This window comes from Notamacropus eugenii, chromosome 3 (genome assembly GCF_028372415.1).
Source record: "Notamacropus eugenii isolate mMacEug1 chromosome 3, mMacEug1.pri_v2, whole genome shotgun sequence".
In the NCBI taxonomy this organism is placed as follows: Eukaryota; Metazoa; Chordata; class Mammalia; order Diprotodontia; family Macropodidae; genus Notamacropus; species Notamacropus eugenii.
The window spans coordinates 332,605,667-332,619,787 of record NC_092874.1 but is presented as its reverse complement, the minus strand read 5'-3'; the positions used below and the strand labels follow the sequence as shown (position 1 = coordinate 332,619,787).

At 40.7% G+C, this 14,121-nt stretch overlaps 1 protein-coding gene and 1 long non-coding RNA gene across 2 annotated transcripts in view; one reads left to right on the top strand and one right to left on the bottom strand.

The window, feature by feature from the left end:
• The window catches only part of LOC140496789 (uncharacterized), a 34,079-nt gene extending 31,807 nt beyond the window's left edge, over positions 1-2,272 (bottom strand). Inside the window, exon 1 of the long non-coding RNA XR_011964397.1 lies at positions 2,098-2,272. This is a non-coding gene — a long non-coding RNA (uncharacterized lncRNA). The remainder of the gene's footprint in view (positions 1-2,097) is intronic.
• Positions 2,273-3,047: 775 nt separating this feature from the next.
• The window catches only part of UBE2R2 (ubiquitin conjugating enzyme E2 R2), a 125,339-nt gene continuing 114,265 nt past the window's right edge, over positions 3,048-14,121 (top strand). The window contains exon 1 of the mRNA XM_072597014.1: positions 3,048-3,440. Coding sequence (XP_072453115.1) covers positions 3,264-3,440 — 177 coding nt within the window. The 5' untranslated portion in view covers positions 3,048-3,263. The remainder of the gene's footprint in view (positions 3,441-14,121) is intronic.

The following is a 14,121-nucleotide window of genomic DNA, read 5'->3' as shown; positions in this document are numbered from 1 at the left end:
TTCCACCTCAAACTCAGTATAGTGTTTATAGGTCAGGAATTAATGTGAAGGTCTTGGAAGGGCAGGTCTATTAACAGCATATTCTTGGACTTCTATGGTCTTGGTTAAGAATACTTTAGGTGATTCTTGTATTTAATACGTTTATTCTATGCTTTGTGTCTACTTAGTTTGATTTTTTTCAATTTTCCACCCTCCAAATCAGACCACCAGAGATCATGCTTGGGAAAAGCTAAGCCATTCTGTCCTGTACTCCTTAAGACATGCATCCTCATTCTCACTCTGGCTATTCTGTCTTATCTGGTACTCTCCTTTTTTCTTCCTCTGCTCCGATAACTGTAATCAAATCAATACTACCACTGCCTCTGTTTCATTCACAATCTTAGTGTATTCTCAGACCAAGATCTGCTTCCTTATTTGTCATTTCCTCCACGTAAGCTCCTTGATGGTAGGAGCTTATATTCTCTATTTTTATCCCCAGCACTTAGTACAGAGCTTGGCACATAGCAATCTTTTAATAAATGCTTTTTCTTCATATGTTCAAATTCTAGTATTTCTAGAGGAAATTCTAGGTAGAGGGTGTAGGCCACAGTATTACTAAAACAGCTCCAAGATGTGAAGTTGAGTTTATGTGAGTCCAGAGCTAACTTAGGCCATAGTTTATAGCTGACTGCCAGACATAAGTCTATATTCCTATGGGAGTTGGATAAGCTATTAATAACAAATGCCCTATTCTGGTATAGTCTGTGGTCATAGCTGGAAAAAAAGTTGAGCTTCTGGCAGTCCTGAGTTTGGATTGTTTGGCTTTAAAACCAGAGGTTCTAAACTTTTTTTTTTAAGGTCATGGGCCATTTTGGCAGTCTGGTGAAGCCTATGGACTCCTCAGAATTATGTTTTTAAAAACATAGATAGGAATACTAAGGAAATCAATCATGTTGAAATATTATCAAATTAAAAACAATTCACAGACCCTAATATGGACTCCTCAGAATTATGTTTTTAAAAACATAAAATAGATAGGACTACTAAGGAAATCAATTATGTTGAAATAGTTATCAAATTAAAAAAAATTCACAGACCCTAGGTCAAGAAGCTCTATTCCAAAAGGACAAATGGGACAGGCAGAATGGTATAGAGCAGTGGTTCCCATCTTTTTCTTTTCAACAGCAACAAAAAAATGTATTGTGAACCCCCTAGGGTAATTTAATATACTTATAATATTCTGAGTATATATATATATATATATATAAAATACATTATATATCTCTAATACATATATATTACACATTATATACACTATATAATATGTATATCTATAGCTATTATATATTATATCTATATCTTTTATGAGTATATACACTATATACTCTATAATATTCTATTACAATATTCTGCCATGAAATCATTTTTAGCTCAGACTCCTTGGATCATTTAAAAAATGCCCAAGGGGCTCAGGATCCACTAATGGGGAATCACTGTTGTAGACCTGGGATCTAGTTAGGATATGCTGTGTGAGCTTTCTTGAAGTTCTTTTGAGTGGGTAAGGAACTGGAAAGGAAGGAGCAGCACTGGGCTTTCTCCCTCCTAACCTCTCCCAGGTCCTTCCCCACTAAGAACACACTGGTGCCACCCTTCCAAGCCTCGGCCGGGGTTGCCCTCAGCCATCTCCACCCCCAGGCTGCCCTTCAGTTTGCAGGCACCTCCAGGACTCCAATCCCCACGTCTGGAGGGGCCAGTCCGGGTCTCTCCCGATTACTTGGGCAATCATTCCGCAACCTCGGACGAGGTCTGGAAGGAGACTTGCAGGGGTCAGCCACTCGCACCCTACTTAGCGCCTGGCTAGCTCTCCGGCAGGCCCCCCCCTCCCCGGGGCCCCCCCAGGGGTGACCTAGTAATGGATCTCTAGCCCTTTCCCAAGCAGCCCCGCCTCTCCGTGGGGGAAGTTCCGATTCAATTCCGCAAGCACTGGGCGCCAGCCTGGGCACAGGCAGGGGCACGCGGGCACTTCCGACCCCCTCCCCCACTCCCGCCTCGGCTCTCCCGTGGATGTCCAAGGTCCAACCCGCACGGACACGGGGATAACGAGAAGGCCCCACTCACTGCTCCGAAGCTCGGACTTCTCTCTTAGCCAAGCCTGGGCCCCAGCCGCTCCGCCGGGCTGCGCTCCGCCAGGACCCGGGCAGGGGACGGAGGGGGAGCTCGCTCTTGCCCCTCCCCCCCCACAAGCCAAGCCGAACCTATTCCTTTAAGGGTGGAGGCGGAGGGGAGGGAAGGGGAGGAGCGAGGGGCGGGCACGGGATGGGGAGGGAGGAAACAGCTGGCGGGGCCGCCACCGCCCCTGGAGCTGAGCGCGCTGAGGTCAGGGGGCTCTGCTGGCGTCACAAAGGGCCCCGGTGGCCGGCGAGAGAGGAGCGGGTGACTGGAGAAGGAGGAGGAGGAGGAGACGGCGGGGGGAGGAGGAGGAGGAGGGAGGGGGCGCGCGCGCGCCCCGCCGCTGAGGAGAGCCGCCCCCCCTCCCACCTCACCACCAGCACCAGCACCAACACCGCCGACGCGCGCGCGCGCGGCCGCCCCCTCCCCCTCCCCTTTCTTTCTCCCGCGGCGCGCGAGACCCTCTCTTTCCCCGCCCCTCCCCCCGGCAGAGCCGCCGCCGCGAGACCCTTGCGCGTGCCCCCGTCGCCGTCCCCTCCCCCTGCTCGGGCGCCTGGCGCCCTCCCCCGGCCCCTGAGGAGAGGGAGAGGAGAGAGAGAGAGAGAGAGAGAGAGAGAGAGAGAGAGAGAGAGAGAGAGAGAGAGAGAGAGAGAGAGAGAGAGAGAGAGAGAGAGAGAGAGAAAAGAAGAGAAAGAGCGAGAGCGCGCGTGAGAGAAGGAAGAGCGCGGCCGTGCTGAGCCCTGTCTCCCCCTACTCCCCCCTCCCTCGGCCTTCCTCTTCCTCTTCCTCCTCCTCTTCCTCCTCCTCCTCGTTCGCCACCTCCTCCCGCAGAGGCCCCCCCCCCTGGGGGGGGGAGGCCCCGGAAAGGGAGCGATTCCTCCCCCACCTCCCCCCCCCCAGCCCTACACTCCCTCACCCACACCCACACCTGCGAGGAGGCCTCTCCCGTCCCCTCCCCCGCCCCGCCGCAGTCCTGAGGAGCCGCCGCGGCCGGTGGGGAGGAGAGCGAGGCCTGTGCGGGAGCCGGGGCCTCGGGGAGCGGAGAGGGGCCCGGCGGCCCGGCCCTAGCCCTCGCCGCCTCCGCCGCCGCCGCCGCCTCCGCCGCCGCCGCTGCCATGGCCCAGCAGCAGATGACCAGCTCGCAGAAAGCCCTGATGCTGGAGCTCAAATCCCTGCAGGAGGAGCCGGTGGAGGGCTTCCGGATCACCCTGGTGGACGAGTCCGACCTCTACAACTGGGAGGTGGCCATCTTCGGGCCCCCCAACACGCTCTACGAGGGCGGCTACTTCAAGGTACGGCCGCCCCTCGCAGCCCCGGAGCGTGTGTGCACCCCTTCCTCTCCCGGCCCCCCGCTTGGGTCTGGGCTCCAGCCCCATCTGTCCGGGCCGGGGTGCGGGAGGCCCGGCCGCTTCTGCCTCCGGGCCGTGGCCGCGATCCTGGGGGGCCGCGCTCCCCCCTTGGAGGCGGGAGGTCGGGGGAGGCTGGCCGGACCCCTGTCTGTCCGGCGGGGGGAGAGGGCTTTATTGTGTGTCGTGCATCTTCTGGGGACTCCCGGATTGACCCGGATATTGCTTGGAGACCGTGGGGTGAACCCTGTGGAGTTTATGCCCCTTTTGCAGTAAAACCCCCCCCGCCCGGCCCCCTCCCCGGGCCCCCCACCTGGGGTCGGTAGAGCAAGGTACCGGTCTGTCATCCTGCCCCCCGAGGCCTGGCGGGGAGTTTGTTGGGCCTGTGCAGTGCATTCCTCCCGTGGATGGTGATGGGGAGAAAGGGGGTAGCTGAGTCTTCCAATCCCAATCTCGTTGGAAAATCTCATTGTCCCCTCTTTTCCTGTTCCCTATTTCATTGCTGAGTTAAATAAAAAGACTTCGTAAATAGTGCTTGAACTTCTGCAAAGCCTTTCCTCCACTCCCTGCCTACCAGCCAGGGACTTGCATTTTTGTCCAAGACTTGCATTTTAATAATACTGAGGATAATACCAGCATTTATACGGTATTTTACGGTTTGCAAAGGGTTGACATACGTTCTCTATTGTGCCTCAGAACAGCCCTGTGAGTTCTTAAAGCAGGGAGAGAGGGCTTCCCAGAGTATTGAGTGTCAAGGAGGGAGGAAGAAAGATTCCCATTTTAGGGAGATGAAATCGAGACCTTTGGCTCATATGACTAGCCGTAGCAAATGGAATGTCTGGATCTTGGAAAAGGGGTGGGATCTGAGGTAGGGGTGGCTGAAGTGACCATGCTTATTCAAATAAATAGCCATAGGTCCAATTTTCAGGATTATGGAAGTTAGTGTTAATATGCTGTATTTATTAGCTTGTTTCAAGAATGCCCTAAGATAAAGTCAGAAACTTTTGAGTTCTTCATTGACTTTTTGCCAGAACAGTTAAAGATAGGATTATTGTTGGTTTTGAGGGGATGGAGTGGGGAAGAAAGTCAGTGAAAGAACTGTGAAGCAAGTACCTGAGAATCCATTTTTGTTTTGTTTGATGACATGATCTGTGAGTCATTTTTCAGGTTATTGTTTTGAAGGGAGAGGATATCTTGGCACAAGTTTCAAATCAGTGTCTTAGTCATGCAGGTGTGATGTATATTTTTAGGACTACCCAGTTACTTAACCTTTATTTTCCTTCAAGGTAGTAGCCCCAGTTTCAGGCATGTAACTAGGTCAGCTTTGCAGGGATGATTTTGAAGGAGGTAGCATGGAGATGTTAAAATTTCATATAAAGAATTATTGGTAGTAATAAATAGTACATTGTCAGAAGTATTGTAAGTCATTTATTACTCCTACCTGCCTTATGTTTCATTTTTTAGGAAGCCTCACGTTTGTTGACATTGTAGATGTAGATATTTACAAATATTTGTATGTATGTATAGCTGTCTATTTTGTGTCAAAAATAGAAATGGATGAGGTGTTACTTATCTTATATTGTGGTGGGATCTACTAGGCCCTAGACAAAATTAGTTCAGGAGGACCATCCATTGTCGGTACAGTAACCCTTTTTGAGATTAGTAGGAATTTAGGCAATTTATAGTTTTAAACAAAACCTGATCATGCAAATTATATTTGCAGGAGAATTTACCTCCAAATTTTCTTTCTGATCACTGTGCATCTACTCTTATTGTACTTATTTAACTTATTTCATAGTTCTTTTTAACCCTAGTAATCCAATATGAATTCTAAGACAATATGTAGAAGGATCTTCATATGTATTGTAACTTATCTAATCAAACAGGGCTACAGAATAACCTAATGGAATACAAGTAAAATGAAATTTATCATAGTTTTGGTATAGCTTATGGTACAGTAACATTTTAAAGACACCTATATATGGAAGTTGGTTAGAATTTTCTCATTCTAATGCAGCTTTTGAACTATTCATGTTTGGAAATAAAACACCGACATTAAAAGAAAGTGGAAAGAGCTTTAGTGGAGAATTGCCAGTGGAGAATGATGGTTCTGAACATATTGTGGTGTGACCTTGGGCAAGTCATTTAATTTACTGAACTTCCTCAGATGGAGATAATAATACTTGATGTTACAGGGCTGAGAGGAAAACACTTTGCAAACCTCAAAATGCTACATAAATGTAGTTATTATTGTTACAAATTATATTATTTTGAAATATATAACTAAAATAGGAAGTTAAAAAGCAGAGGAGTTAGAGTGGATTCTGTGGAGCATAAACCTAGTGAACTAAGTTCTTGATTCTTTGATTTCAGTACTTAAAATAAATTCTATAAATTTGGAGTCTGTTATTCTAAGATTGACATTCAAAAACTCATTTTTTTGACTCTTAAGTCCCAGTTCAGATGTTTTAAAAGAAAGGTTAGCCTCTCAGTTTCCTCATCTTTAAAAAGAGATTGGATTAAGTGATCCAAGGACCCTTCCATCTCTAACGTTCTATGATTCTCTTTTTTTTGCTTTTGTTTTGAAGTTTCTTCTTAATGGATCTGTCCTTGTCCATATTATTTTCTTTGGAGACTATACTCTCAAAATTTCAACTGCCACATTTAAGAAGATGAGTCCCAAGTCTAAATTTGTACTTAAGTTGATTCAAATCATCAGATGCCTTCAGGTCATCTCCATTTGGATATCCCATTGATACCTCAAATGCTAACATGTCTAAAATTGAGCTGATGATCTTTTCTTCTAAATTTTCTTCTCTGACTTTACTATTTCTGACCACAATATAATTTCTCATACAGTCTTCATGTTTAATACCCTGAGGATTTGGTTGTGTTGGTCTCTACGTCTCTTCTTATATTCAGACCAAGTCCTCTTAATCTTGGGCAACATCTCTGGAATTATTCTTCCTATTTGCCATGTCTGCCACACATTTGGATGATTGGAATTGTCTTTTCAACAGCTCTTCCTGTCTCCACTTTTTCTCATTGCCAGTCCATCTTTCATACTGTTGCTAGAATGAACGACTTTATGAAATAGGTTTGGTCATATGTATCCACTGTTCAGAAATATTCGATAGCTTCCTATTTGCTTTTTGATTAAAGTTAAAATTGAGTTTTAAGGCTCTCCACAGCTAGATAGTACTAATGTTTCCCCTTAAATTTTTCATGGTGCTGTTTTATAACTCTGAAATGGTTTTTGTATTATAATATGTGCTCTCTCTCTCTCCTTTTCCCGCCCTCCGCCCTCCGCCCTCCCCCCTCCCCCCTCCCCCCTTCCCCCGAGAGCAGGAATCTATCCACTCTAGTGGTTATGTGTTTGGTTTTTTTTTCTTCTTTCTTCCAAGTCTGTCCCCCCTTCCATTAATTTTCTTATTCTGCTAGGTCCATTAGTCCATTTGTTGAAAAGAGACAAATTAATGCTGGTGCTCTAAATAATAAACAATGAATGATTAAGTTCAAATACCATTGCTTTCCGCTTCACCTTTTTTGTTGGTGTTTAGTGCTATTTCAGTTATTATACTTGTGACTGGAGTTTTCCCTGTTATTGCATTGCTTGCTTCCTTATCAGTTAGACTGTGCCTCTGTATATTTTCAAATTAAAATTATTCTCTCTTTAATTGGAGTAATCCTTTCTTATGGGCAGTGGAACTTCCAGGTAATTCTTTTATTTCAGAACTTGACTTTTTAATATGCTAATTGCTCAGGTCCATTTCATTAGTAAATATGTAGGATTATAGAATTTAGAGATGGAAAAAATCATAGGCTTGCCTATTTTAGAAGTTCCTTAGAGGGCATTTGGTCCTGCTTTCTCCTTTTTACATATGAGGAAACTGAAACCCAGCAGGTAAATTGACTTTCCCAAGGTCGTAGATGTAGTAAGTTGCAGAGCTGGGATTTGAACCTAGGTCCTCTGATTCCAAATATGGTGGTGGTGGTAAGGTGTTTTCCCCCATCATATCATACTAAGCTTTTTCATCAGTGATCTGTGGTCCACATATATACATTTTTGTCTCTTCTATTTCTAGTGATTCTTGACTGATTGTGTGTACGTGACAACTTGAGACTTTTTTCAGCTTTCTTACAGCTTACTCCTTGCTATAGACTCTTTGAGTTGGTGATACTGTCGTCTTTGCTGTTCTACACACAAGAAAGATTCCATCTCTCTATCTGCCGTGGGCATTTTCTCTGGTCGTTCTCCCTTGCCTGGAGTGCTTTCCCTTCTCAATTCTGCGTACTGGCTGGCTTCTCTGGTTTCTTTTAAGTCCCAACTAAAATCCATCTTTTATAGCAAGTCTTTTCCAACTCTTTTTGTTTGTTGCCTTCCCTATTGTTTCTTAATTTGTCCTGTAAATATATTTGTGTTTGCTTGTTGTCTTCTCCATTAGATTGTGAGCTCCTTGATGACAGGAAGTATGTTTTGCCTTTTTTTTTTTTTGTCTCCCCAGAGCTTAGCACAGTGCCTGGCACATAACAAAGGCTTAATAAATCTTTACTGATTGATATTTTATTTTTGCCTGTTAACTTGTTTTTTCTGACACATATCTCATTGACTGTGATTTGAATTTTTTTGCTTGCTTCAAGGGAGTAACCATGCGTAAGTGGCAAAGTAATCTTTTGACACTTAACCACGGAGTATTACTGAATCTGTTACTGTGGAGCAAATGAGGATTCTATTTTGTTAGTAAGAGAATAATTTGTTGATCAAGTCAGCAGCCAACAATAAATTTTAATGCTGTTTCACCTGTAGACATTTTTAATATCTGAAGACCATAATATTATACTGTGATCTTTTCCAAAAAGTAAAATATTAATATAGTATTTTCTTGGGAGCTATAATTTATCCAAAATCTTTCTGGTGAATGCATCTTATAATATGCACTAAAAAAGTAGAAAGATCATATATTTAATCATGTAAAAACTTTTAAATACCTTTTTATACAAAAATGATATTTTATATGCTAACACAATTCTCCGGAGTACATTGTAGCTTCTCAACAAACATTTTTTGAGTTGAAGTGAATGTATGAGTAAGATTAACTGGTTTCAGATAACATAGCTTTGGAATCCCAGCTCTGCCCCTTCCTACCTGTGTGACCACTTGGGTAAATCACTGAACTTCTCTGGATCTTAGTTTACTTATCTATAAGGGGATTGAAATGAGTGAGCTTTAACTTTCCTTCCAGCTCTAAATCTATGATTATGTGATATAAGTATCATAGGGCTGTATGTGGGTGTGTCTCACTTGTGTTAGAGGAATTCTCCTAGGACTTCTCTAGAAGCTCCTGGGTTAAACTTACTGATTTGTTTTTCAAAAAATTGTTCCATTATAGTAATACACTTGTATGTAAAAGTAGATAGAGGGATCTTACGTTACTTTTTTACTTCTAAAAATTTGAACGTAAGGTTGAAGGCAGGAACAATCTCCAACATCAAACACAGAACCTTGCACATAGTGGGTACTTTATAAGTTATTCAACACAACAAAAATTTAAGAAGCTAATAATATACCCTCCTTTGCTTTTATATACCAGAATTTGTGACCTTTGATGAAGGTCAGCAAATTCAATAAAGTAGATACTTATTGAGTATCCACTATGTGCATGGTGCAGTGGTAGGCTTTATATGTGACTTTTGAATTCCCGCTCTCCCCGCCCCTCCTTCTCTAAAGGCTTTGAACAGGCCCTATTTTTTGAATGTACATTTTAGGGGCTAAACTTCTTTCTAGAATCTGCTTATATTGAGTATAGTTTGGATACTCCCCCCATCTTTCTGGGAAAGTTGTATCAAAGATTTTAATTTTGCCATTTTTACCTGAATTCATTTTGAAAGACTTCCCATGTAACTGCCACTGTATCCTTTATGATTTTACATCTCCGTGTTTGTTGTTAGTTATTCACAGAACCAGTTTCTTTAAATTTCTTCATGCATTTGAAAGTGAATTTATATGCAGATACAAAGAAACACACTCTTCATCTTTAAGGGACAGGATGAAAGACTTCTAAAATGAAAAGAACTAGGTAAAGTGCTTTCTCTCTAAACTTTATTTAACAAAAACCATGTATCACGGACAAATTTTAGTGCCTTTTACTATTTGGCTTATTCAGTAAGAAATACAGAATACATTTGTTTAAAAGTTTACACGTTTGAAACACTAATTCACTCTTTGTTTATTAGTAAGACCAGCCAAGTGAAAAGCACTGAAAAATTGTAGTTGCATGATCTTATTGTGCTTTGGCTATAAGTTTATAATGTTTGAGTTGGTTTGTTTTACAATGAGTGGTGCAACTATTGAATACCCTAAAACTTTTATTTTAGAGTCAGTAAAGTAGTGGGGAAAGGCTGATAATTACGTATCATGGAGCAGTGGGGAAAATTTACACAGAAGGACTGGACAGTTTGTGGTCATATTCTTCTCCTTTGCTTTATCTTTAATTGAGATGGAGTAGAGGTCTCTTTCCTCTTCCCATGCATCCCTCTAGCATTTCAGTTAATGACAGGGCAGAGAGATTTATAGGTTAAGAAATTCCCAAAATCAAGAGGGTAATAATTTGCATTTTAGAATGATTTTTTTTTTTTGGTCTTAGAAAAGGTGTCTTTTAAATAACTTTCCTTAATTTGGCAGTGAGAGATTTTATGCTAAGTTTTTAAAAGTTATGGAGTTAGAAATGAGAATAAGTTATCTTTGAAATATAATGTGTTAGTAGAAAAAAATGAGGCACTTGTGTATTAGGAACTTCATTCTTTACAAATCAAGGTATCTTACATATTTCTAAGGGAAATTTGAGCTCTTAAAACTAGGGAAGGTCTGTAGTCTAAAGTGCTAGTTTTGGTACCTTCTTTTCCTCTCCTCATATTCTCTTTGAAATCATCTGCAATCTGTCTTCCACCCTCACCAGGCAACTTGAAACCATTCTCCAGAGGTTTCAATGGTCTATTTCTTAATTGTCAAATCTAGTTACCTGTTCTAAATCCTCATCCTTTTGAATTTCTCTGCAGCATATGACACTTGTTGAACTCTCTCTCCTCCTAGACACCTGCTGTTCTCTGGGTTTTTGTGACACTGCTATCTTTTGGTTCTTCTCTGACCTGTTTGACTGCTCCTCAGTCTTTTTCTACTCATTTATCATTATCTTGTTACTAACTTTGACTGTACCCAAGGTGTTTTGTCCTGGGTCCTCTCATCTTTTTTTCTTTATTTATATGGTGACCTCATCAGCTCCCATGAACTCAGTTGCCATCTGTGCAGATGCTCCCCAGATTGGTATCTCTGGTCCTCGTTTGTCTTACCTCATGTCACTAGTTGCCTAATGACTTTTTTCAATTGGATATTTAAAATTCATTATGTTCAAAAAAGAGGACACTATTCTGTTTCCTCCTTACCCTTACCTTCGCCCCTCTCTGCCCCACCCTGCTCCCCAGTTGTCCAGGTTTGCAGTTCCTCATTTTCTTGGATTCCTCATTTTCAACCCACATATCCAATTTCTTTGCAAATCTTGTTTCTTTTTCCACATTGTTGCTTGAATACATTCCCTACTCATCATTCACATAGCTGCTACCTTAATTGTTATCCCTTCTCACACAGCCACTTATTAGTCTCCTTACCTCAAAATTCTTAATCCAATGCAGAGTGATTTTCCAAAAGCTGCAGGTTTGACTGTGTCATTCCCCCCACCCTTTAAAGCCCTGAAATACATAAACTCCAAAGGCTCCTTATTCTTTCTAGGAACAAATGTGAACAACTCTACCTAGCATTTAAAACTCTTCACAACTTCTCCCCTTCCTACTTTTTAGTCTTCTTATGCATTACTCCATTTCATGAACTATTCTGTCCAGTCATTCAGGCCTACTTGCTCTTCCACACAGGTGACACTTCATCTGTTTAGCACCTTTTCATTGCTCATCTCTTGCCTGGAATACTCTTATCACTTCTGTCTCATAGAATCTCTGGTTTTCTTTGAGACTTGGCTGAAATACTACCTTTACTTTGAAACCTTTGCTCCTGGTGTACTCCTTCCCCAAACCACCTTGCATTAATTTGTATATATTATGTATATATACATAAATATATGTACATAGAAGTATAGATTTAGAGCTTGAAAGGGACCTTAGAGAACCCCCTCATTTTTATAGATGAGGAAACTGAGGCTTGGAGAGGTTAAGCGATTTGCTCAGGATCATAGGAACACAGCTAGTAAGTGTTTGAGGCAGGATTCAAATCTTTCTTGTTAGAATGTTATCCCCTTGGTGGTAGGGTTTCACTTCTGTTTTTATGTTCCCTTTGCTTATCACAGTGTCTGGAATTTTATAGGCATTTAATAAATGCTTGTTTGGTGACTGACTGATACCTGAGGTAAATTTATAAGGGAGAGTTTAGTATTAAGTTTCCCTAGTTCTACTTGTAGAAGCCCAACATCTATCTTAATTTGTATCTTTTCTATATTTGGAGTCTCGAGTCACACAATTCTGTCTAAAGTCAGATGCTTTGCTGTAGTTGTTGCATTGACACCTCACCCATTTGGTTTCAGCTGTGAGTCAGGCCTGTTTTACAATTTTTCAAATTTTAAACTTTGTGATGGACTCCTGGCTGAGCAGAAACAGTTTTATGCATATGATGATTTTTTTAAAATAGTTAAAAAATTTGGAAGGGAGTTACTGAGTGGATAGTATAGTAATCTTTTTAATCAATTTAATAATAAATAACAATTTGAATTTGTATTTCTTTTGGTAGGAAGAGTACAAGTTACTGTACTAGGTAGTGATACAAAGACAAAAATGAAACTATCCTTATATTCAAGAAACTTCTTGAAAAATAAATTTTATTGATCTATTTTTTTTCCTATCACCAGAATTTCTCCAGTATCCTTCCCCTTACCCCTACCTTATTTCTCCCTCTCCTCATAGCTTACCACCCCAAAGCCATCCTAAAGAACAGGTATTTTTTTAAGAAAAAAAAAAGAAAGAGAAGGAAAAGAAATCAGTAAAGCCAATCAGTACATTAAAAAAATGTAAAAATATGTGCAACGTTCCACACTCATGGATATCCCACTTCTGCAAAGGAATGGTGAGAGGCCTGGGAGGGTATTTCTTTTGGGGCTATGCTTGTTTTTTATAATTTGGCAGCATTCACTTTTGATTTGTGATGATGCTTTCCATTTACATCTTGTAGTTATATTATTATATATGGTATGACACCATGTATCATATATAATAATATATTATATAATTAATATTATATAATTTTCTTGACCCTGTGTATTAAAATTTGCATCAATTCCTATAAATCCATGCTTCTTTAGATTTCCAATATTTATCATTTGTTACAACACAGCAATATTCTATTATATTCATGTACCACATGAATGATGATTTGCATAAACATTCACCAGTTGAGGGATATCTACTTTGTTTTCAGTTCTTTGCTACCACAAGAAGTGTTGCTATAAATATTTTGGTGAATATGGTACATATCTCTCTAAAGTTAACAATGATTTCTTAATTGTCAAATCTAATGACTTTTTCTTAATCTCATCCTTTATAACCTTCAATCCTATAAGAACCCCTTCTCATCCCTTTTATTGACAGTGCCTTTCATCTATGATTATCTCCAATTTATTCTGTATTTATCTTATCTGTATACAATTATTTGCATGTTTTCTTCACATTAGATTTTGATCTCCTTGAAAAGTTTCCCTTTTTTGACCCCCCCCCCCTTTTCTCTTTCTATTCTCAGTACTTAACAATAGTGCCTGATACCTAGTAGGCATTTAATGCTTATTGATTTTTATGAAAACATTCTTTTTATCAGTGATCTCCTTGGGCTATATGCCTGGTAGCAAAATTTGGAAGGAAAAGCTTCCAGTAGGTTTGGAGGAAATGTATACTAGGTATGAGTGGGTTGGTCTGAGTTAAATTCAATGAGAACAGGAAAAAATGTGGAATAGTACTTTCTATAGATTTTGTGAAAGCTGGACAGGTGGTTTGGACACTTATTGAAGAAGGCTTCAAATTTTGTGAAGCTAATTTCCTTTTTATCTCATGGACTGAAGGTTTTTGAATGGAGATATGAAGTGAAGAAACTTTTGCTAAATATTTTATATTTTATTGCACTATTAAATATGTTAAGTATATTTAATTATAGTAATATCTAGCACCCTAAAATTTGTGAAGTACTTTATACATATATTGTCTCTTGAAATACTTTTGTGAGGTAGGTTTTCTCTCTGTTAAATAAAAATAAGTATATGATCTATATCAATATATGTGATATTTGTACATATATATCAAAGACATACTTTTTTAATATGATTCTACATATAGATGAAGAAACAGACTCAGAGAGATGAAATGACTTAACTAGAGTCATGTAGCTAGTCAGTGGGGGTAGAATTTGAATTTAGGTCTGTCAACAAGCATTTATTTATTAAGTGCTTTCTTTGTGCCAGGCTAAGCTCAGACTGATAGCAATACAAAGAATATAAAAAACTTGGTCCCTGCACTCAAGAGGCTAACATTCAAATGGAAGAGATTATATGTAAATAAGTACATGTAAGATATAGCTGTACAATGT